We start from the raw sequence: 24,130 nt of genomic DNA on the forward strand, positions 1-24,130 counted from the left end.
CTTTTGACAACCAATTTTATGTCAATGGTTCAAAACCGTTTTGCGGTCGATATTTAGTTATTTAGTGATGTACCTCGACATATTCAAGAAATCTATCGACTTTTTCAAGGATTGTCTGACCGGGGCAAGATTTATCTTTTATATCAAAATTTCCACATAAAACTGATAATATCGCATGGCTTTTGTAAACAAAATTTGAAACAAATCAAATGAGCTAAGATCAATATTGTTCTGTTTTGGAACTATAAACGTCAAAAATATTTAAAATGACATGAAAATTACGATAACCTCAAATAAATTGTACTTAATTGTACCAAATGTCAAAGACATAATACCACCAGTCAAAAATAACATTAAAATTTATTAATATATACTAATGATTCTAGTATTAAATAATAATATTATTAATATATTAGGATCATTAAAAATAATTAATGTTTCATTAGTATTGTTTTTCGTAATAATCTATTTATCTAGATAATGTAGAAATTATGCTATAAAAAATTTAATAGGCTAATTTAGTAAACAATGTTCCGAGGAATACTTTTCAAAAGCAAATCTTTCCGTACGCCAAATCGATTGTCATTTTTTAATACCACGCGACATCTATTGCTTACAAATAATTGTTTATGTCCAATTACGCAAAATGTATTTTTATTGTTGTTGGTATTGTATTAATCGAGGACCAACAACGGTGTTATAAAAACGTTTTTAATTATATTTTCTTTAAAACAATAGTTATTTATTGGTTATATTAATGGTATTTTGTAACAATAACATATAATGCGAATACCTATATAGTAACGATGCCGAAGCAATATCGATATATGGATATTTTCATGCCAATATCTTTCGATATTTTTTCAGAGTATCGAACTTTTAGTTGCAAAGTAAAATATAGGTCTTCCCCCTGGCCATTAAGTGAATTTTACGCAGGAAAGTAGGACTGGAGCGGAAAATATTCGATTTCGAAAATTTTGTGTTTTTAAAGGAACGTGTCGAACTTTTGAGGTTTCTTGAAACTGCCTATTCAGAAAGTAATGTTACAGATTGATACAATTCATATACATCAAAACAGTTAAGCATAGCCATCCAATATACGCCCTCTATTTCTAGTTGTCTCTTTCCCTTTTACTGTTAAAAAGTTATTTATTTGTTCATCACGATGAAACCAAACCCAAAGTTAAATGACAGAAACTGACGAACTTTGAAAAAGGTTGTGGCCAGATATCATAAAATTACTGTGGCAAAAGTGAGAACAAAACTCAAAACTCACTTAATTTGAGCGACAACATAGTGGTCTTCTGCTGGTCCTCTCATTCATTGGAGGATCATCAGAATATTATCAGACATAATTCCAACACAATCACCAGACCTCAAAATAATTATATATAATAAATATATATATATATATATATATATATATATATATATATATATATATATATATAATAAGCTTTAATAAGTTTTAATAAGCTTATATATATATATATATATATATATATATATATATATATATATATATATTGAACAATTCAATAAATAACAAAGAATGTCAAACATGTTAACCCTACCGTAAAAAATCAATCATTGTACCATACGAAGTTGGAACTATTTTAGTGTGAACTCATTCATGACAGCTATACCTTTATCTTTCACAGCTTCAACCCTATAAAATGACAAGCAGATTTGACCTTATTAATATAGAACAGACAAGTAAAGGTCATATTGTATTAAATCAGACATATCTGGCGGATCTAACTTGTATCTTTGGATAATATACAGTGATTTTTTCACATACACTCTTTTCGATAATATACAAACATATGTAGTCTGGTCTGGTTCAACAATAGCATCAATCAAATAGTTTATAATGTTTTTTTTTCAATAATTACTATTATAACCTTTTTTGTTAAATTTGAGTGAATGAAATAACTAAAATAAAAGACAAATTCTTTTCAACTGACTAAGTATATAAATACATAGTCATTAACATCAATATATGGGCATAAATATGAAGTATTCAGCCTCCTAAAACGCAAATCCAATAATTATTTTAATTATTTATAGACGAAGTACGTATTGTGTCTGTATAGCAGACCTTGACTGAACAACGTTTTTTTCTAATCACAGGCTAGACTTCCTATTTGTACAACAGATTTTAGCATGGTCAAATCATTTTTAGGTAATCGCTAATTTCAATGCTAAATATCATTTTGCAGATATTCTAATCTATCTTGTTTTTCTTTCATTTCTGTTCAGGTTATTATAGAGAAAAAAAAAGATTTTATACAAAGCGTATAAATGTTCACTTAGTTGTAACAGCTGTTTAGTGTGATAGAAATATGCTAGAATGTTTAAGAGAAGGATAAAATCTGTAAAATAAGTAGACAATTTTGTATATCGGGAAACGCAAAAAGAAGGGAAGACAAAAAAAATAAATCATAAAAACAAGAAATGAATTCTACATAAAGAAGTGTTAAGTAAACAAAAATAGGAAACACAAAAAGAAGAATATATAAAACAATAAAACAAGACCAGGAATACAAAGAGAAGAAATACAATATTATGAGACCTACTAGAGCCAAAAGTAGCAAAAAATTAACACAGAATAAATATAAACTATCAATTACGGAATAAAATAGAAGTATATAAGTAACAAAAATAAAAAAGCAGACAGTATAATGGCTACAATATTGATAAGGCAAAGAAAGAAATTAAAAGAATAATTACAGAGAGACGACAACAGGAAAAGGAAATACAAAAATATCGAAATGGTTAAACAAATTAAATTATAATTTAAAAGATATAGGAATGAAAGAAAGGCGTAGTACAAAGGCGTGGAAAAAACTTTGCCAACAAATAAATTAAAAGCTGGACGAGGTCTGATAAAAATCTAAATAAATCTTCATTAATTATCTTTAAAAAGCAAAAATTAAGCCACAAATTTAGGGATTTCAATGATAAAATTATGGGAAATTGCATGTGGCAAAAAATATGTTTTTCCAAAATAATTCACGAAATGTTTGTGAACTAGTTTCAGTGCACACCATACTCAACAGATTTAGTCCTATAGGATTATTCACTTTATTAAACATACAAGTGAACAGTTCGATGTTAAAAAGTCTGCTAAGTAATCAAAAGATTTATGATTATTTTGATGAACTAGATCAATTGAGGCTTAACCACTGAAATTCATGATTTTTATTGATATAGTACTACTTAATTATCGGTAAGTCATTATAAAAAATGTAAACATTTCAAAAATGTGATTACATTCTCTAGTAGATAAAGATAAAAATCAAAAACTATATAGCATTTCATATCTTACAACATTAACATTTTAATGATAAAAAGATTAAAACAAGCACGCTGACACTGACATAGTTTTTTTTATCTTCTTTTATTTATTTTAATTACTGTATTGTATTAACTGATGGATAGATGAAAACTGAACCACATTTAGTATAGACTTCTAAATCACTACATTCTTCTAAATTTAAAATCTGTACATATAGAGTAAATTTTATTAGATTAATTTATTTTATTAATTAATTAAGTATTTTGATCGGCGACATCTATTGACTATTACTATATACTTGATATTAAACAACCTAACCTAATTGTTATATTTGATGCTTATCACCTTTCTCTATATAGAATAATGACTTTAAACTTGATTCTTCATTACTTTTATTTACTTTAAAGAAATTTGCTACCGAAGCTTAACCAATACTTTTAGAAACTTATGGCAATACCGCTCCGTCATATAACAAGTGATATTAATGTTAGTGAAAGGGGATGTCCTGGAAGACCAGTTTGAAGACAGTGAATTGCAAAACGTATTGGGCAAAAATAAAAGAAGGAACAATGACAATAAAACGAATTGGCTGAGAATGCAATTTCGAACCATTTCAATAAAGCGATTTAACTGCTGGTCAGATAAGAAAGACGCGTTCTTCGTTTTTGATGTTTTATACATAAAACTATTTTGAATATAGTTCAGCAACCATGCACTACAAATATTCGACTATGTGATATGTAACTGACATATGAACAAAAGTCAACATCCAGTTCTCAATTGGATGGAAATATCTCCATAATGAATGCTTATGTTGAAAAACGACAATGGCTTTCCCAAATATATGGTGTTTTCTTTATTTGGTCAGGGATTATCCGGATAATTAACGCATTGTTTAATATATACTGAAAACATCATTAGGCAAGTACTAAACGACCTTTGTAATTAAAACTGATATAAACAGTTGGGCTTCTATAAATATATGTCACTTTCTCCGAAAGAGATACCTGTACGATAATTAAATTTGGACTTTGGCTTCGAAATTGATAAATACTAAATAATAATGCACGACACAATGATATTTTGAAACTATTTCTAACATAATTAGTACGCTGTGTGATGTAAACGAATCGAGCAAAAAATAGACAAACGCAAATAGAGATATTAATTATCGTCAGCGAATTTTTTATTATTAATATTTATTGGAAATAATGAAAATTTTAGAATTTTTTTTTGCTTATCCGCATTGTTATTTGTTCTTTGGTAGGGATGCAGAAAAATATCGATATTGAAAAATAAAACTAAAAATATCGATATCGAAAAAAAAAACCAAAAATATTTCTTAAACATTATAAAAAAACCTTTTACTTATTTTTAATAAACCTTTAAATTCGGTAGTTAATTTTAAAGATTTGTTAAACAAGGTTTAGAGAATATGTCTTTTGGTATATATTTTGTATTCTATCGATACTTTTGTCGACGATCGACACCCCTAATCTATAGTATAAGAGATTGTTCAATAAGTTTTCGTGGAACCCCATCTATACGTCAACAGTAGAACCAAAAATTTAGAGTAATTTTATTAATTCGCCTTTTATAAGAACAGAACCAAAATGTTACGATTAAATTGAACTTAGTTTGAAAATATTATGACACAGCAAACTGTATGCACAATGGGTGCCACATTAGCCAACAATGGGACAAAAACACATTGAAATGTAACTTTAAATTTTTTATAAATTTACATTTTACATTAGACGTGCTTGGTATAATTTTAATTTAATCCATTTATTACCATTGTTCTGTTATATTTGCATCAATACACAAACAAGACTGAACGTAAATGGCAAATTATGGTCAATATCAGTTTCTTTGTTTTGAAGGTTTTTTTCTAGATGGTCAGCAAATGTTTCCGCTTTTTGTTCATTGCTGCGTGCCAGAGGTCTATTATAGCTGCACTGCATATTGTTTTAGGTATTTGGTGGCTTTCCAGGAGTGAATAATCTGTTTCTTGGTCATCTGTTAGATTTCTCACATATTTATGGATTTGTTTTTAGTTTGCAGTATTTGCCTTTTCAACCTTTGGATTTGTTTATATTGTTTAAAATATTTTTATTTTCAGGAGTTTGTTGTCATTTCTTTCGTAGCTTTCGTTTTTCAGCTACCAATTTCCTTGATTATTTTCGGATAATTGATTCCTTTAATGGTACTTTTAATTTCTGGAGTATGTAGTATACCGAATTTCAGGAAATTGGTTTTATTTCACTTGCGTAAGCTCATTGAATAACCTTGTATTAAATGATGATATTTACAGTAATTATTCTTTTTTTTTAAAACAATTGAACTATGGCGGTCGTTAACATCACCTCTAGAATAAACAAAGTACAGTATAATAGAAACGACAAGACATTGATTTCCATTGACCAAAACTATCGAAGCATGTTTATTTTCGAAGAATACAGTTCAATGACACCTCCAGGCCAGGTGCAGGTTAATTGAGTTGACGTTGAACGAACAGCCCCCTCGAGTCAAAGCCATTATTTTATTTACGGCACCATTCTTCCCGTGTTGTTGGCATGAACCAACCTAATAAAATGTACACTTATGAAATTAATTTATCGCCCTTATCCTTTAGTTTGATAAGATTTTCGCTATTAGATTTTATTCTAGAACTAGCGACCCGCCCCGGCTTCGCACGGGTGCAATGCTGATACTAAATTAAATACACTACAGAAAAAATATGAACGTTGTATATAAAAACATAGCGGCCCGCTCCGACTTTGCACGGGTATAAAATATATATGCCTATGTCACTCAATGAAAACATGATTAAAATCGATCCAGTATTTTTGGTTCATTCATTACTGCCCTTGGCCTGCACGCATTAAATTTGGAGTAAAACAATTCCTCTTCCCCTATACTTACTATGAAGATTTCCTGCTATCTTTGGAATATCTAAATTCATACAATTTTTATTACATTACACATTTTTAAACGCAAATTTTAAATTTGTAATATCTCCGAAAATATTTGTTTAATTTACATGCTGTAAGGAACCATACTGATCTATATTAATTGCACACTGTATTTAAGGTACTTAATTCGATAAGGATTAATGCCGTATTGCTTAAAATAGCTTCGTAAATAAGACATTTTCTCACGTAAAAAGTAAACAATAAAAAATGGTTAATGTGGGTTATCCCTAAAAGATAAACATATACCATCGCGGACTTTTTTGTAGACCTTTTTATGGTGTACTGTAGTACATTAATTTGATCTAACTCGTAGGGTTAGGCAGCGTTTTTGCTAATTGCTAAATAAGCCTAAAAAAATAGGTTAATTTACGACATCACGTTAGAAACCTCTAAAATTAGCAATGTGGCCTTAGTATATTATGCATGTATTATACATATAAACCTTCCTCTTGAATCACTCTATCTATTGAAAAAAACCGCATCAAAATCCGTTGCGTAGTTTTAAAGATTTAAGCGCACATAGGGATATAGGGACAGAAAAGGCGACTTTGTTTTATACTATGTAGTGATTTTCAATGATTACAAGTTAAAGTTACGATGAAACCTAATTATTTGCAATAACTTATGAATTTTTCTAAGTCTCCTCTTTACCAATGATGATTTATCTGGGACCTACTGTATAACGTTGGCTCCGAACCACGGTCCTCGGCATTCAGCCTACCGACTGGCGAGAAATAATCTTAGACCTTAGAAATAATCCCAGAAGACATCAGGTATATCCTCTGACCATCCTGTCGTCTTTACCACTGTGCTAACCAAGCCCGCAACATTTTTTTCTGGTGCATCTTTGGATGCGATCTGTGTTGAATGACTGGACGTGAATCATTCGTGACGAATGCAAGACATTGTAAAGTTCTTTCAATTATTCATAGACCAACTGATCAAGATTACTCTAGGTAGCTCTAGAATACCTTGGCATCAATGTAATTACGAAAAGGTACATGATCCTTTAGTTTATGTCTATATGTGCTTTACAAAATATTTAAATAATGTTTTTTGGTTTACTAAGACATGAAGATTCATGCTTAAATACTAACTTGGTGCAGTGGCCAAACGGCATCCATCGGATTACTCTCAAAATATGAAAGTTTTTAAAATATGTTAAGTCCCAATAATGGTGGCTAGATTGGAGACAGAATCAACTATAGAATAATAGAAAGTAACTAGTTTGTTATTGTAATTTTTATGTATAGATAAATAAATTATGTTATCATACATATTATTTTATTTCCTTTTCTTCCTATCATAAAACATTATTATAATATTAAATATTTTTATTGGATGGAATTTGGATCAACACAAACATAAATTTACGACCATGTCCCAGCAGGAAACGAACAAGCGACTATCAACAGTAGGAAGACCGTCTTGACCACTGCGCAAACCGTCAATTAATTTAAAATTAAATATTTTTATAAAAAGTTCTTGATATTCCTTTTTTTCACATGTCATAGATGAAATTTATATCAATGAACTTAACAACAAAATTATATTCCTGAAATATACATATAATTTACAAGAACTGACAAATCTAATATTAGTGTGCATGCTTGACGTCTCCATGAGTAGAATGTAGTAATGAATTGGCCATTTCGAATCTGTTCAACATCCTAGTCTTATTGTTAGCTAAGCAAAAAAACAATGACATGAATGATTCCAATCATTTTCTTGCATGTTAACGCTCCAACATACGTTTCAAGAGTTGTGAAAAGAGAGCTCGAAATTCTGTCACACCGAGCGTATCCATCAGACAGAGCGCCTTTTGCTTACGACTTGTTCAGATCGATACGACAAGGTTTAGTTGGCACATGGTTTTCATACGTTGAATAAGTGCGAAAAATAATCCATGATTGGATCATTGCCAAAGCATTATCATTACTACAAGGTATCACCATGTTGTATCACATAACTACCACAATAAGATACTTTACACAAATCAGTTACCGACATTTTTTTAAATAAAGCATCAAATTTGACACAAAAAAATGGAAGAACTTACTCATAATCCTAATACAATTCTAATAAAATAGCAAATGATCACGAATTTCTCTAATTACTGAAAATCTTATCGCAGAACCGAAAAAAACCCACAGCATAATACGATAAATAGGAATTTTCCTTAATATTACTCGAATGTCATTAAACGCTTGACCTAATCTAAGACCCCTTGTTCTTTGGCCGAAACGAACTCATTATCATAAGTATTTTTAAAATTAATTCAGTTAATTAGTAACCTTTATACCTTCGAGTACTTAAATTTTAATAGGACTACGCAACGAAATATTTTGTACATGTCGCATCATCACGTTTTCAACTAAAATCAAAGCAATCGATGACTTTTAAAAACTACAACCACTTCAGGATCCTCGAGATCTCAATAGCGTTGACTTAAAACAAACGAGATAAAAACTACTGATAAACGAGCGAAATGGATCATACATTACTAGAAGAGCAATACAATCTCTATAAACTAGATCAAACCAAATACATAATTTAACTAAAAAAAGGTATTTTTACAATTTACTACAAGGGTTCCTATTTATATTTTGAGCCTAATAACTCATATATACACGGTTTTGGATCTGAATAACCAAAAGTTGTTTAGAGATAAATTGACGGTCTGAATCCTAATTAACAGCCGACCTGTAAAACCTATAAAATTGGTTCTAGTTTTCAAAATATTCAATAAATTCATTATTTTACTATTTTTTGCCATTTTTACCAAAGGCTATTTATTTAATGAAAAAGTATAAATCAGAAATGAACACATAATGAACTGACTCTGTTGCGACGCAATTTTTAATTACTTATATTTAGGCCGCCGTTTAAACTTAAGTTTAAGAAAATTGTAGTATTTTTTCTTTTGTATAGTTTAGGGTTCTAATTTATTAGACCTCTAACTGATGTTCGTAATATTTATGACATGGGGAAAAAATTATGACTTTCTTATGAATATTCTGAACGAATCGTGGTACAGAACAAGATTTCTTGGACCAGCCTTGTCCACCACCACTAAGGATCCGAGGAAGGAGTTTCAGCGAGACAGTCAAAGTCTGGAGAGAGGAGAACTAGGACTCACTTCTCTTCAATCAAAGATTTGAAGCGCCCGCAAATATTTGGAAAATCTTTGGTTGGAAAGGTCTAGCGGGGAAAGTCAAAAAAGACATTCCCTCTAAAATCTGAAGGGTCAGGTAATTTCGCAGTCTCAGACAGCTAAAAAGCCGAGCTCCTTGAAGGATCGTTCGAAAAACAAATGGAATGCCTACCTTTTAAAAAAGGAAGTGACCCCATTCGGAACAAAAAAATCATCAGAGAGGCCAACAATCTAGAGAAAATAGCGCCTCCAAAACCATCTAGTCTCACCAAAAGTGCTATAAAAAATCATCAGCAATCTTCAATCGAAAAAGGCACCTGGATACGATGAAATTTCAGTATTCAACTCAAAACACTCACACACAAGCAACTCTCGAATTAATCAACATCATAAATTCCATCATGCGGCTGCAACACTTCCCAAAAATTTGCACACATTGTCGTAATTCCGAAAAAACGAACAGATTCTTCGCCCTCAGACTACAGGCCCACCAGCCTGCTTAGTTCAATGTCCAAGATTACTGAAAGAGCGATCCTGTTTGCACTGCAACCGTTTCACTGAGCAGAACCGTATCATATCAGACGAACAACACGGATTCATTCCGTTCCCAAACATTCATGTGCACAGGAGACCACTAGCAGCACAAGCTCTGCGCGGTCTTTTTAGACCTAACAAAAGCTTTCGACAATACACAAAGCCATCGAAGGAGGTTTACCTAAAGACCTGATAATTTTGCTGCGTTTCTTTTTCCTTTCAAGGAAGAGGTCCTTTCAAGTAAAGATCGGTAATACACTCTCCAGTCTTAAAACAATTAAAGCAGGAGTCCCCCAATGTTCCCCATTAGCACCAGCCTTATTCAATCTCATCTTGACAGATATTCCATTGAAGAAAGATGTTGAAACCACCAGTTCGCATTCTGTAGATGCCCCTCAGGGAAATTTTCAAATTCAATTAAATGCCCCAATGGTTAAATTTCTGGAGGTTGCCAATCAACCCCCAAAAAAACCAGGCCATAATCTTTCACAATCAGAGATACATCCGCGCCTACCAGCTAAGGGTGGAAAAAGTCTCAATCCGGTAGCGATGAAAAGCCACATATCTCGGCCTCATCTTCTCAATCTATTTGGCAATCTCCAAAGGCTACAGTGTCGCCACAATGTTTAACCCTCTGATCCGCATAAAAAGTAAATTGTGTCCAATGATTAAAGTTTCGCGTTAGTAAGATCCGAGTTACAGATCCATCATGTTATTAACGCAACACTTCACCATTATATGTTCTTCTAACGACAGATTACAACAGGCCCAGTCATTCTGAAGGAACAAGCGACCATTTGTTTCGAAGCGCTTCGCGCACTTGTCACTTTTGTCAGGTTCGATTCGTCTTGGACCCATACATACATACATTCAAGATTCGTCATCTATGTAGATGTTATAGACAACCTTTGATGCATTGCGATTGTCATATTTCTTGGTCAATTATATTAAATTGAAACTTACTTATATATATATATATATATATATATATATATATATATATATATATATATAATAACCCTCGAAATACTTAATCATGAAAAATTCCAATAAATGACACTGCAAATACTTAGTAACAATTTAATCAATATAATCTAAATAAAACAATAAAATTGTGATTACTCATTTTGATCCGAATAATTACTACCTAGTCGTAATAAGTACTCAGTATTTGTCGAAAATTATGGTGAATACGATTTATGGTTTTGAACGTGTAAATAGTTACAAGATTTAGATATATTGATGATAGGTAAATAAGGTTTGTTTTTAGAATTCATAGGCGGTGTAATATTGCAAAAAGAAAGATAACATGAGATAAGTAAAAATTATTAGAAATACAAATAAGACTCAGTGATAAGAAAGAATAGTGTATGAGTGTCTCAATTTCGTTAATTATTTCTTTAGGAACGTACCATCAACATCTTACATTAGAAATCCTTAGTACGATCTTAATTTATTACTATTATTCTATCGCACTTAATATCAATATTATCAATAAATAATCAGTAATTATTTCCCAAATTAAAATAAATTTATAATTAGACGGTACATAATCTTGTGTTACTTTTAAGTTGCTGTGGTTTAGTACCTAACATTATTTCATTTTGGTTTGAGAGACAAGCATTGATAAATATCGAAGTTTGTTTTGACAGCGTTGTTTGCTCTAGGATAGTCGGTTTGATGTTTTAGTGCCACTCCATAACTTCAAATAAGCTTGATAACTGATTGATAAACCAATCTCCTTGATCTCAGATCAAGTTGAGACTATCTTCCGACTAATCCATTACAATTCCTTGACTCTGAGTCTAAGCATTAGCTAAACGATATAATTAGATTATTGTCATTTCGACGCAACATAGAAAATAACATGGACATATTTGGAACTATTAAACTGTATTTTCTAGCTCTAGTCCATTTGTTGATATTGTTGACTGCTACTACGACTTTTTCCTCAGCCCTAGGCAGAAATATGTATTGTGTCTTTGAACGTTAAGTATTCTCCAAATACTTCTCATCGAAAACGGCTTTAACTTCATAAAAAATTCACGATTTTGATTCTAAAATTGAAAAAAAGACTTGTGTTTTGCTTGCATTGTGCATTTAGTTTGTGTTTGGTTTCTTTAGTTTGGTTATTTTACTTATGTTTAGTTATGTTTATTAAAAAAAGTATGTTATGGCACAAAATTATGTGCCATATTAATGGCTGAAGTAGTAAAAATATTTCAATGACTGATCCACTTGCTGGGTGCTGGTTGAAGCCGCACTGATCAAATTTTGTATAAAGCTATCAGTAGGATGATTTAAAAAAAATAGAGGGTATCCAGAAATGATTTTGCCCAATAAGTGAATATAAATGTGAATAAATAAAGCGATGCCCAAACTAAGAAATTACATATCTTTATAATTCTGTAAAACTGTACAGTTATACAATGATGAATCACCTCACAGAAGAATTATGAATTTGACTGTCCGAAAATAAATAACGAGACTCCAAATCGCCAATCGCAAAAAGTTGATTTCCCCTATAGCAATTCTATTTTGGAGCTTGATAGAAAGTAATCATTCATTCTCCACACTGTCCTAACCCAGCGTCATTTGACCAAAAACGTATAAAAATATTTTGATAAAATAATCAAAGTTAGATTTATAAAACCAAAAAAAAAGGTTTGGTTACAAAATATGTAAATAATAATCGTTGTAATAACTAAATAAAAATAAACATAAAACTTATTTAACCTATCTACTGCATGTATTTTATATTCTATTATATACACACAGTTTATAATACACAGCTCGTTTGGGGTCGGCACCGACTTCAAGTTTAAAGATAAAGGTGCAGCCCGTATGAGTAAAAATAGGAATAAAGAAACAATATAACAATAAGGAAGGCTTCAGGCCTCGGGGTCCGGTACCTAGCCTAAGAGATTTGAGAAATGTTCAAACCAAACTTGAATAACAAAAAACTTCTTCATATGATATGGTTAGTGCTTAAAATGCAAAGTGATCGACTTTTGCACTAAATGACTTCTCCTATTCCGTCACATCAGTTCCGCAATAACAGTAAACACAAATATCTGATTATTTCAGATATATGTGAAAAAAAAATATGTGAAAACCTTGTATGTGCCTTTGAAAGTTGAGGTTTTCCCTCGATTTCCCCGGATTTCGCCATCAGATCCTGACTTGGTTCCAATGTATTTCCAAAAAGAATTTTGAAAATCGGTCCATAACTGACGGAGAAATCGGCTGTATGTTTAAAAAATACAGTCGTTTTTTGAAGACAGTTAAAAACTAAAATTCATCCGTTAATAACCCAATAGTTCCAACGTTTTCACATGCGTAGTGATATATCACTACTTTTTATTTACTGTTCCGAAATAATTAAACAACTGATACTTGATAAGAACCCTTTTGTGCATCAAACATTCGGGTTAGAGACGAAAATCAACGGCACACTCGTTCGACCATTTGAACTGATAAAATAGAATCAATTTTTTTTTAATTTCATCACATAATACATCGTGATCAGATGATGATAGCTCGGTAAAATATATTCAGTCGTATTATAACAAATATTTGCCGTCAATATTAACTAAACCATAAAATAGGATTTCTAGATCTATAAACGTGACATTCGGTGTCTAATAGCACAGCAACGATAGACTTTGACCATTGGACGTTTTTATATTAATGATATGATGATGAATAAATACCTAATTAATTTTCTATTTAATAGCATACAAATTAGTTCCGGTTATATCTAAATCACTTTGAACATATTTGGTGTAGAGTACAAATTCTATAATTGGATATCAAACATGCACTTATATCAAATACGCATGTAATCTACGTATTTTTTAAGTATTTTTTAAAGCAAATATTATTAAATATATATAGTCAATTCAAAATAGCAGTGACATGGGAAACGTCGCAATGTTGCCGCAGCTACTCTGGGTTTTAGTACATTTGGGCTCTGACATATAACAAAATTTTAATATAAATAAAATAATTGAACAAATATTCTATTAAATATAATTTATTTTAACATCAGAGTACATCAAATGCATTTATTATAGAAGAACTTAAAACTACAATTAATTTTACAGCCACAATAATCTATAGGTTAGAGTAGCTCTATTATATATATATTGAGCTTTTTTCAACACTAGTATCGGTACGGTTTTTGTATGTAGTGGTATCCCCCGAAGGCTTAATCCACTTAATTAACAATTGTATATCTGAGTAAAGTATTTTACTTTCAGTAGAGAGCATATTTATGTTTAACGCTTAGTTCTTGTTTCGATGCAATGTATCCTTGTAAAGTCATTATGATATTACTATATTTCTCTTTAGTTTGTCCTGTTACTATCTGTATACATCTTTCTTGATAAAACTACATTTAATCACTGCATTCTCCTTAATGCATTTGCCATAACTGCAAAACAGTTAGTGTTATTTCTCTACTCATACATGTTAACCAAACGTTCATGTATATTCTGAACAATAACACACATGCTCATAAAGCTTTCACACTTTATAATACAATTCCCTACAATTAAAGTATATTAATTGTATACTGACCTTTAGTGGTTTCCTCTTTCATCACCCTGTCTTGGTAATTGTCAGCATTGAATCATAAACCAACATTCATAAAGTTTTATTCAATCACAGTCACTTTTAGAAATACTAGTCAAGTTAATAACCAAGCTGTTTATTTCCAATCTATTAAAAACTTGCTCAAGATTCTACCATTTGTCAATTTCTTCTTCAATGTGTCTGATTGAGCTCATACAAACCGAAGGTGTTATTTTCGACAATGCCTCTTTCCATAAATTCAGAGAGTTCTGGTTTGAATATCTTCCTCGACCTGAATATCTATTGTAATAATTCTTTGCAATACGCGATATCAACTCATTTGGATTAAAAATGCAGTGATATAATACTATGTAGCCTTAAGATTCAGTAATCTGATCTACTATGTATCTTTTCGCAGGATTAATTATAAAAAAGTAAATTACATAAAATGCAATTAAATATTGAATTTATATTTACTATTTTGCTGCTATTTTGAATTGACTATATATACATTATTCAAAAGCTGATCCTGTTTTTCTGAGTTGTTTTACGTAAAGTATAATTTTTATACGTTCGTTAGGTTTAAATTGGCACTTAAATTAGAAAGGCCTGATAGATTTTGATTCCCTCAATTTGAAAATGGTGAACTTAATGCCTTTGTTAGGTTGTATTATTCATTTCCTTTTAGGATGCTTATTTTTAGATTTAGAATACTTTCAATGTGCTTTGTTTAATATTAAATTTCTATTCAGAATGCTAAGTTTTAATTTATTTTTTATTGTAAAAATTTTTTGTTTTTTTTTTTAAATATCGAATGTGTCTGTTCATGTCAGATGTAATGGTTTAGTATATATTATAGGTTTTCATTAATTTTTACGCCGTGATATAGATAATCTATGCATATTTTAGATTATCTCTTTCGGTCGTCGCGGACTAGCTTGATTCTCCAGTAATATGTTGTTGGTCTGAACCCTTTCGAGCCAAATGAGCCAATTTTCATGAATTTCAATGATTAATATATCAAGTTTGTTACGAAATTATTCGCTAGCCGTAGATCTTAAACATCGAATAAAGTTTAAGAAAAATAATTTCTATTTTGCCTAATTGAGAACTTTACAGTCTCATATCACTAATAATACTTGTTAAACAAGCCACATTCTATTGCACGCCGACGAAAAACGATTAGTGCCGAAAGGGCCACGATGATTTTTAATGAATCCTCACATCTAGGGTATTTGAAAAGTAATAATCCATAAAACATTCCAAATTAAAAGACCTCTTTTGTTTACACAAAGAGCAATTTTTATCAAAATGTATCGATAGAAACATACCGATCTCATCTTGAGACATCGCTTTGGAACTAAACATGGGTCATAAAACATTGAACATTTAACAATGACACTCGTTACTTGATTTTCAAATGAATTAGAATGAAAGAATGAAATGAATTCAAATAATTCATTAATAATTCAATAATTCATTAGAATGAATTCAAATGAAAACGAACATTTAATTCAACTTTATTGTAAATTTTACCGTTTTTTTTTTAAATGGTTGTCGGCATATATCCCTCAATCGCCTTGGACTTGTCGAAGAAAGATCAAAACATTGTTTCGACAAACGTTTTCTTCAATAAGCGTATCATGGCAAAAGCTGGAGTAACTTCTTGGGCTGTCTTGTTGAAATTACACCTCCTCCACATCCTAGTGATTCAAGTTAGCAACGATGAATATTGTGAACACATAGTGGCTCTATAGTAGTCATTGATTAAAAACAAACTGCACACCAATATAGACTTGTCTTGATGAAAAATGTGGTTAAATTTTGCAAGGCGCAAACCAGCCTGTATAGCAATCTAATGTAAGTATTTACTATTTTAACTACTTTTAATCATGTCGAAAGTGTTTTATAAACGCAATATCAATGCAAATAACACTGTTAAGGTTAAAACTTAAGGTTCATTTGTTTTGTTTATTGTGTAGTCCATAATAATTGTGTTCTCTTTCCAATTATCAAATAATATGGAAAATTACATTTAATATAATATGATGGATGCCTATAAGATTCGAATGCCAACCAGACAAAAGAAAATGAGCTTCTAAGTGAACTCAATGAACATTCACTGCTGTTCACTACTTAACGATCAATCAAATCCCATCATGGTTAGATTATAAAAAGCTAATATCAAATATCTGATTTCTTCTACATCAAATTCAGTGGGTTAAGGGTAAGTCATACATATTTGATTGGACAATGTGTTTTTATTAAGTTTTTACAGCCTGTTATGTGTGCCATAACCGATAAAAGTTAAAATAAGGCTATTGTTAAAACAAATTTTTAAATTCCACTATTAAATACATATAATTTACCTATCTACCTTTACCGGGATTTATCCCGGATCAATTTTTTCGTTTATCTTTTCTTTCCGTTGGTAGCACAAACCCGATTTTTTAACTGTGAAATATAAGATAAATATTCCAAATAAAATCTAAGAGCGCCAAAAAGTTCAAACGTTGGAATCTTGAAATAATGGTTAGGAACGCTAGGTGACGTCAATGTTTCGCGATGCTTCTAATCGACTTTTGAATTAATATAACGAATTTTTCAATTTTCTGCATTTATTTTTACTAAAATCTTAGTAATTACACTTAGTAAACTAAAAATAAATCTTTTCTAGAATATTTCTAGCATATATTATTATTATAAATCACTGTTTTTGTAATTCTTTATTACATTTATCATGCCTATTGTCGCACTTTGTAAACGTACATGAGTTTTCAGCAGAATCCTCCAGATAGTGGTTAGACACAATCTCTTACTCTTTCTATGTTGACCATACAATGGACACAGAGTGCGATTCGTTAAATCTACACAACTTGCACGCTTTGTTCTATGCATGATAAAATGGTACACCAAACTAAACATAAATCACATGAGAGTTATCAAAATTGTTTTCATAAAAAACAGTAATGCCAGATTGACAGATGAAAGTTCTATTCCTCTTAAAAAAAATGATATATCAATTAACAAAAAAAAAACATGAAATTTATATTGGAAAATAAATCGAACTATACAACTATTATATTTTCTGTACATTAATAAAGTGGTTTGTAGATAAATAAAAATTAAGTTAGAAGGTTACAGGGGAAGATGACCGTAAATTACTTTAGGAAAAATCTGCTTATACTAATATAAAAAGGACTTTTATATGTTGCAAATTCGAAAAATCGGTTTCCTGTTGATAATTTCACCATCATTATAATTAAAAAAACAGATAACATTCTTTGCAAATAGCCAAAACACTTCAAACAATTTGGAATTTGAAATCGAACTGTCGAACAAAGGTGGACTCACATATGCACAACCTGAAATTGGTAAATAGTTGATATAACAATGAACATTCTTATCATCAATGAGAACCATCAATTGAAGTTTAAACTAAAAGCACTTAGTCGTGGTATACATTCTCGCTGCTACACATTTAATATTATTATGATAGACAGTACATAAAACGACATTAAGATTCCCAGGCGACATATAATAGAATAAAAAGAGGCACTTAAAAATAAATTCACATCCACTTCCTGCGGAAAAACAGGAAATTTACATTGAACAAAGCCACCGGAATGAAAATCTATCAACATGGCCATGAAACCATAAACTAAATGTAGAAAAAATAACTCCAGTTAGCAAGTGGCCCAAATAATATCAAAACCTATGTAATATAGCCTCAATACGTTTCAGATTCTAAAATTAGATGATACAGAACATCAATACCAGGTCATCGCGTAAAAATATTATATATAAAAAGTTAATATATCGTCCATATACCTTCGTGAAATAGATATACAAACATTTAGTAGATTAGCTATTGTTATATTCCAAGTATAAAATTAGAGGTTAACACGCTTTTAAGGATCAGAGAGAAACAATAATAAAATACCAAAACAATGTTTCTGCGGGTATATAGAAACATCTATCAGTACATAAATCATATGCTATTGTCATCCACTATAGTTTCGATTAATATGATTTACAAATAATTATAGTCCAACGTCAAAAGTCCAAATGAATAGGTTGATAAAAATGCTTTGATTTTTTATTGAAAAAATGTTATCAAGAGTTCCATGAACACATACATTTTAACTCCCATCACGACATATAATAGTGATTATTTGATATAGAAATTAACAGAAATAAAAATATATTTTTACTTAATAGAATGCTGAATAATAATCGTTGGCATTCATTAATTCTTTTGCGAAAATTATTTGTAGAAAAGGAAGAGTATAAAATAGAAATCAACACCGTTAGAATAACATTAAATATGATTAAGGCGGGGACTAGTTCAGGTCAATAAAACATAAAAATATATTATAATAAATGAGAATATTTTAGATATGCTCAATTTTTTTCGCAGGCATCTAATAAAATTCCCACATGACTAAACTATGAATGGAAAAGGTTAATATACAATACACTTACCTCGAAAATCATGAGTAGCACTTTCACATACAATCGTCGAACACCCAAAGACTTTCCTATCGATGCCAAAAAAATTATCGACAACAGGAGCATCATGAATGGTACCAATAATATAGAAGAAAGAAAATTTAACCCGGTGGCCAACAACGCCATGTTCACAGCGGTTTTATTCAAACAAATTTAAAAAAGTAAATACTATGTATTCTATTACGATTTAAAACACCAACATTCTGATTTACGAAACGCCACAACTGACTAATCGTGAAATACTGACACGGCCACGCGAATGCTAAAAATAAATAATTTCTCGTTTCTTTAATTATTCAGCAATGAAATGAACACAACACTATGACATATGGCACGCGTGCGCATAAAACATGTGCATTTTTGTCTTATCTTAATTTTTATATTTATTCCCAATATTTTACACTTTTGAAGAACTAATAAATTTATGTTAATGTAACAGTTAAAACTGCTTAACCAAATTTCCTGGATATTCCATCATTAATACAATAAAATTAAAATGGATAGCTGTCTGCTGAAGGGTCACATATCTATCTCTGTTACTAATATACAATTAAAAGAGGATAGGAAAAATGTCACTTGTTAGAAATATCTGTCTCTTGACGCCTGGTTAACTGTCAAATTGTCTTTCAGACCTGAGGTTATATTTGAGGCTGTTTTACAAAATTCTATAAAGAAAAATGTCTTTGGCTGCCCCAGTTCGTGTGTCTCCTGTCATTAAGGTAACAGATGTTTCAAACTAGCTGAAATAATCATAATTTATGGACAATCTTTAATTTACGTTATATTTCGGTTACATATTACATAACACAAATGCTTTAGTTCTTTAGATGGAGCTTTTTGGGGGTCGGTGTTGCCTATGGAGCGTTCCACCAAAACCGTCTATCGAAAAAGGAAGCAAAGATCAGGGAAGTTGAAACAAAACAGAAAGCAATTCGCGACGACAAATTAGCTGCCGAGAAAAAATTAGCGGCTGAAAGAGAAATCAAGGAACTAGAAGAAATGGCGAAATAAACTGGGTGTTAATAGATGTTTTTTTTTGTTATAAGTAGTGCTAAGTAATAAAGTTAATTTCTCACAAAAATAATATTTTATTCAGTAGGGATGAATTTGTTGTGTTAAAATGTTATTGGTGATTATACAACCTTTAAAACGTAACTGAATAATGAATAAAGAGTTGTAATGTCTTATATGGCCATAAACATCTCTAGTAAAAGTTAATATAAAAGCATAGAGTAAGTAGTACTAATTCTCAGTCTGTAAAATATAGGCATATTGGTTTATAATGCTAATATGATATCCTATAACAAAACTATCAGAAATATTTAGTTGAAAAATCAACAGTTAGTATTTGTACAATTACCCTTTTCTATATACATTTAAAAATTCCTAATTTTAATGTTATTATATTTCATTAGTTTGGTTGCCTAAGCACCGAATAATTAAACTAATAAAATAAGACACAAATTTACGATTCTTTTATTAAAGAAATTTTTTTGTTACTAAATACAATTCTACAATATAATTCATGTATTATATCTCTACAGGGCAAATAGTTTGAACAGTAGATATTGATAACTTTAAAAAGTACTTTAACAGTCCCTCCCATTTATTATAGGGGGTCCAACCCCTAAAATAAAAATCTCAAACCGTAATAGATTTTCAGGCAGCATCCCTACAAGCCATAAAAGAGAACGAAATTAGCTTTTATACATGAAGTTTAATTATTGTATATAAGTGTACTATGATGATTAATAAATTTTAAGGAAGAATACGACTTTGTTACAAAACTAATTACAACGGAAAGATTAGGAGACTTAACAGAAAAAGATATTAAAATATTAAAACCTTGCATTTCGCTTAATGTGCGTATTCGAAAATTGTATACACCTTGGGAATATTCATTAATTTAAATTTTACTCTTGAACAAGCAACGACTCAGGTAAACCAATTTTCACGATCGTAAAGCAAGTAGATTTGCTATACTAAATTTCTTTATTTTATTCATATTTGCTACAGCAGAAACGAGATAGAATAGAGATAATAAAACGAAATCCCATTAATAATTATTAAACAATTTCAATTACTACCGAAACAGGGGTTTATAAGGAGAGAAAAACGCAAATATACCAGTAAAAAAAATGGAATTTATTTCATTTCAAAATCTTCAGATCATTCCAGCTTAATATTCTTCGGCTCCTTCGCCTTCACCTTCTCCAGAGTCCATGCCGACTTCTTCGTAATCCTTCTCCAAAGCAGCAAGATCTTCACGGGCTTCGGAGAATTCACCTTCTTCCATACCTTCACCTACATACCAATGGACGAAAGCTCGTTTGGCGTACATCAGATCGAATTTGTGGTCCAATCTAGCCCAGGCTTCGGCGATAGCGGTGGTGTTGGACAACATGCAGACGGCCCTTTGAACCTTGGCCAAGTCACCGCCTGGAACGACGGTTGGTGGCTGGTAGTTGATACCAACCTTGAAACCGGTTGGACACCAGTCTACGAACTGAATGGTACGTTTGGTCTTGATGGTGGCAATAGCTGCGTTTACATCTTTTGGTACAACATCTCCTCTGTACAACATACAGCAGGCCATATACTTTCCGTGTCTTGGATCGCATTTTACCATCTGGTTGGCTGGCTCGAAACAAGCATTGGTAATTTCAGCAACAGAAAGTTGTTCATGGTAAGCCTTCTCAGCTGAGATAACTGGAGCATAAGTAACCAGAGGGAAATGAATACGGGGGTATGGTACCAAGTTGGTCTGGAATTCAGTCAAATCGACGTTCAGGGCACCATCGAATCTCAGGGAGGCGGTGATTGAAGAGACGATCTGACCAATCAGTCTGTTCAAATTGGTGTATGTCGGGCGTTCAATGTCCAGGTTACGCCTGCAGATGTCGTAGATAGCTTCATTGTCGACCATGAAAGCACAGTCAGAATGTTCCAAGGTAGTGTGGGTGGTGAGAATTGAATTGTAAGGTTCGACTACAGCGGTGGATACTTGGGGAGCTGGGTAGATAGCGAATTCAAGTTTGGACTTCTTTCCATAATCAACAGATAACCTTTCCATCAAGAGAGAGGTAAATCCTGATCCAGTACCTCCACCGAAAGAGTGGAAGATCAGGAATCCTTGGAGACCGGTACACTGGTCGGCCAATTTCCTGATCCTGTCCAAAACCAAATCGACGATCTCCTTGCCGATAGTGTAGTGACCCCTGGCGTAGTTGTTGGCGGCATCTTCCTTGCCGGTGATCAGTTGTTCGGGGTGGAACAATTGTCTGTATGTGCCAGTCCTCACTTCATCCACGACGGTGGGTTCCAAGTCTACGAACACGGCTCTGGGAACATGTTTGCCGGCGCCAGTCTCGCTGAAGAAAGTGTTGAAGCTATCGTCTCCACCTCCAACAGTCTTATCGGATGGCATTTGACCATCGGGTTGGATACCATGTTCAAGACAGTAGAGTTCCCAACAGGCGTTACCGATTTGGACACCGGCTTGGCCAACATGTACTGAGATACATTCACGCTGGAAAAAAAATTATACGTCAATAAAAATTCCACTAATACTTATGAATAATCTAATCGAAAAAATTGTTTGTCGCAAAAACAACGATAAGAAAGCAATTAGAACTTTAATTTTTGGAATCAGATGGCAATTCTTGTTAAGACAGACTATTTAATAATTTAAATATATTTATATGACGACAAAACTAACAAAATTAAAATTCTAGAATTGTATTTCAATAGCATCATTAATTTTAAATCCCAAAAATATCGTAGCCAAATTAAACGAGCCCTGTTACTAGCATTTAATTAAATAATATGATATTGCACAATTTTACAGTTTACTAACTATAAAAACAATTAGTAAAATTGGATCAAATACCGGTAAGCAACAAAATGGCGTCCACACCCGGCATCAGCCACGTGTATTAATCATTTCCTTTCATTAAAATATACTATTAGAGAGACGGAACTATCCCAAGACTTATATTAACTAAACTGAATAACATACTCACCATTTTTATAAGTTATCTTCAAATTTCACCACAAAGTAAATCTAAAACGATTGCAGACGCTCAGAGAAGCTAGTGATGCAGCTTTCCAAACGAACTTTGAGGAAAGCGACGCTACAACTTGTATTTATACTCGTTGTGACGTCAGCGAACCAACGCCTCGATTCTCGTCTGCGATTGGCCAAAGACACATCATGTGGGTAACGGAAACCCGCGCTTGGTCAATTCGCCTTCTTCGATATTTCATTTGAATATACTTTTGGATCGATTTTTTCCAATGCAGATGTTTTTTTTATACATTATATTAATCATAAATATATAATATTTTTAACTGCATTTCATGGATAGTTTATATTATGTTATTAAAGTTTTAATTAACATTAAATTAAAGTTTAGAATGTATCACCAAAAGCTTTAATTAATTTAATTAATTAAGTGTATTTAGTTATGTTTTTATAAAAGTTTTGAGGTCAAAATTGTATAGTATACAATATTATTTCGAGGAGGAAACCTTCTAATCAATACTTTTGCCTATTTATAGCATTGGAATTAACTGTCTGAAGACATGAGACAAGACATGCAATAACGAGGCACAGGGCGTTTTAAATTTGGACATGTATTTATAGATCCGTTTTCTAGACGTATAAATAATAATTCAAAATATTCATGGAATGTTTTTGTTCAAAAATAAAGTATCTTCATCAAAATGGCCATTATAATACAAATATAAGATTAATATAAACAAATTTAATCAAAAGTAGAAAAGACCGAATGGTAAACGTTTATTGTAAAAGACCGAAGAAAAATGGGAACAGCTGGCAATATAAAGGAACGGTCTCTTTGAAAATATTAAAGGCTTTTGTTGAGATGATATCTAAGTGACCTTGAACTGATGTACAGTTAAATTATTCCAAATCATTATTTACAATTTATTTCCCCATGTAACCTCGTTGTTTACTCAAGACCTTTACAATGCCTATTAAATTATATATTGATTGGTCTACATATTTCTGTTTATATTGAAGAAAAACTGCAGAATGTTTAACCTAATTCTTTATTA

At 31.4% G+C, this 24,130-nt stretch overlaps 3 protein-coding genes across 9 annotated transcripts in view; 1 reads left to right on the forward strand and 2 right to left on the reverse strand.

The window, feature by feature from the left end:
- Gpat4 (Glycerol-3-phosphate acyltransferase 4) overlaps positions 1 to 19,592 on the reverse strand; it is a 37,010-nt gene extending 17,418 nt beyond the window's left edge. For all 7 annotated transcript variants that reach the window (XM_076397035.1, XM_076397044.1, XM_076397005.1 and 4 more), the window contains exon 1: positions 19,025 to 19,592. In XM_076397035.1, the coding sequence (XP_076253150.1) occupies positions 19,025 to 19,177 (153 nt within the window). In that variant the 5' untranslated portion in view covers positions 19,178 to 19,592. The remainder of the gene's footprint in view (positions 1 to 19,024) is intronic.
- An 18-nt stretch (positions 19,593 to 19,610) lies between these two features.
- Positions 19,611 to 20,135, forward strand: ATPsynE (ATP synthase, subunit E). Its single transcript, XM_076397093.1, has 2 exons — positions 19,611 to 19,770; positions 19,871 to 20,135. The coding sequence occupies exons 1-2, from the start codon at positions 19,729 to 19,731 to the stop codon at positions 20,060 to 20,062; spliced, it is 234 nt and encodes a 77-aa protein (XP_076253208.1). The 5' UTR covers positions 19,611 to 19,728; the 3' UTR covers positions 20,063 to 20,135.
- Positions 20,136 to 21,175: 1,040 nt separating this feature from the next.
- Positions 21,176 to 23,877, reverse strand: LOC143191701 (tubulin alpha-1 chain). Its single transcript, XM_076397065.1, has 2 exons — positions 23,074 to 23,877; positions 21,176 to 22,580 (listed from the first exon to the last, which is right to left on the reverse strand). Exons 1-2 carry the CDS (start codon positions 23,074 to 23,076, stop codon positions 21,231 to 21,233), a joined length of 1,353 nt encoding a protein of 450 aa, XP_076253180.1. The 5' UTR covers positions 23,077 to 23,877; the 3' UTR covers positions 21,176 to 21,230.
- Positions 23,878 to 24,130: the final 253 nt, after the last annotated feature.

Source organism: Rhynchophorus ferrugineus, unplaced genomic scaffold (assembly GCF_030347505.1).
Source record: "Rhynchophorus ferrugineus isolate W39M unplaced genomic scaffold, kcgeb_rfMv2 rfM1, whole genome shotgun sequence".
NCBI lineage: Eukaryota > Metazoa > Arthropoda > Insecta > Coleoptera > Curculionidae > Rhynchophorus > Rhynchophorus ferrugineus.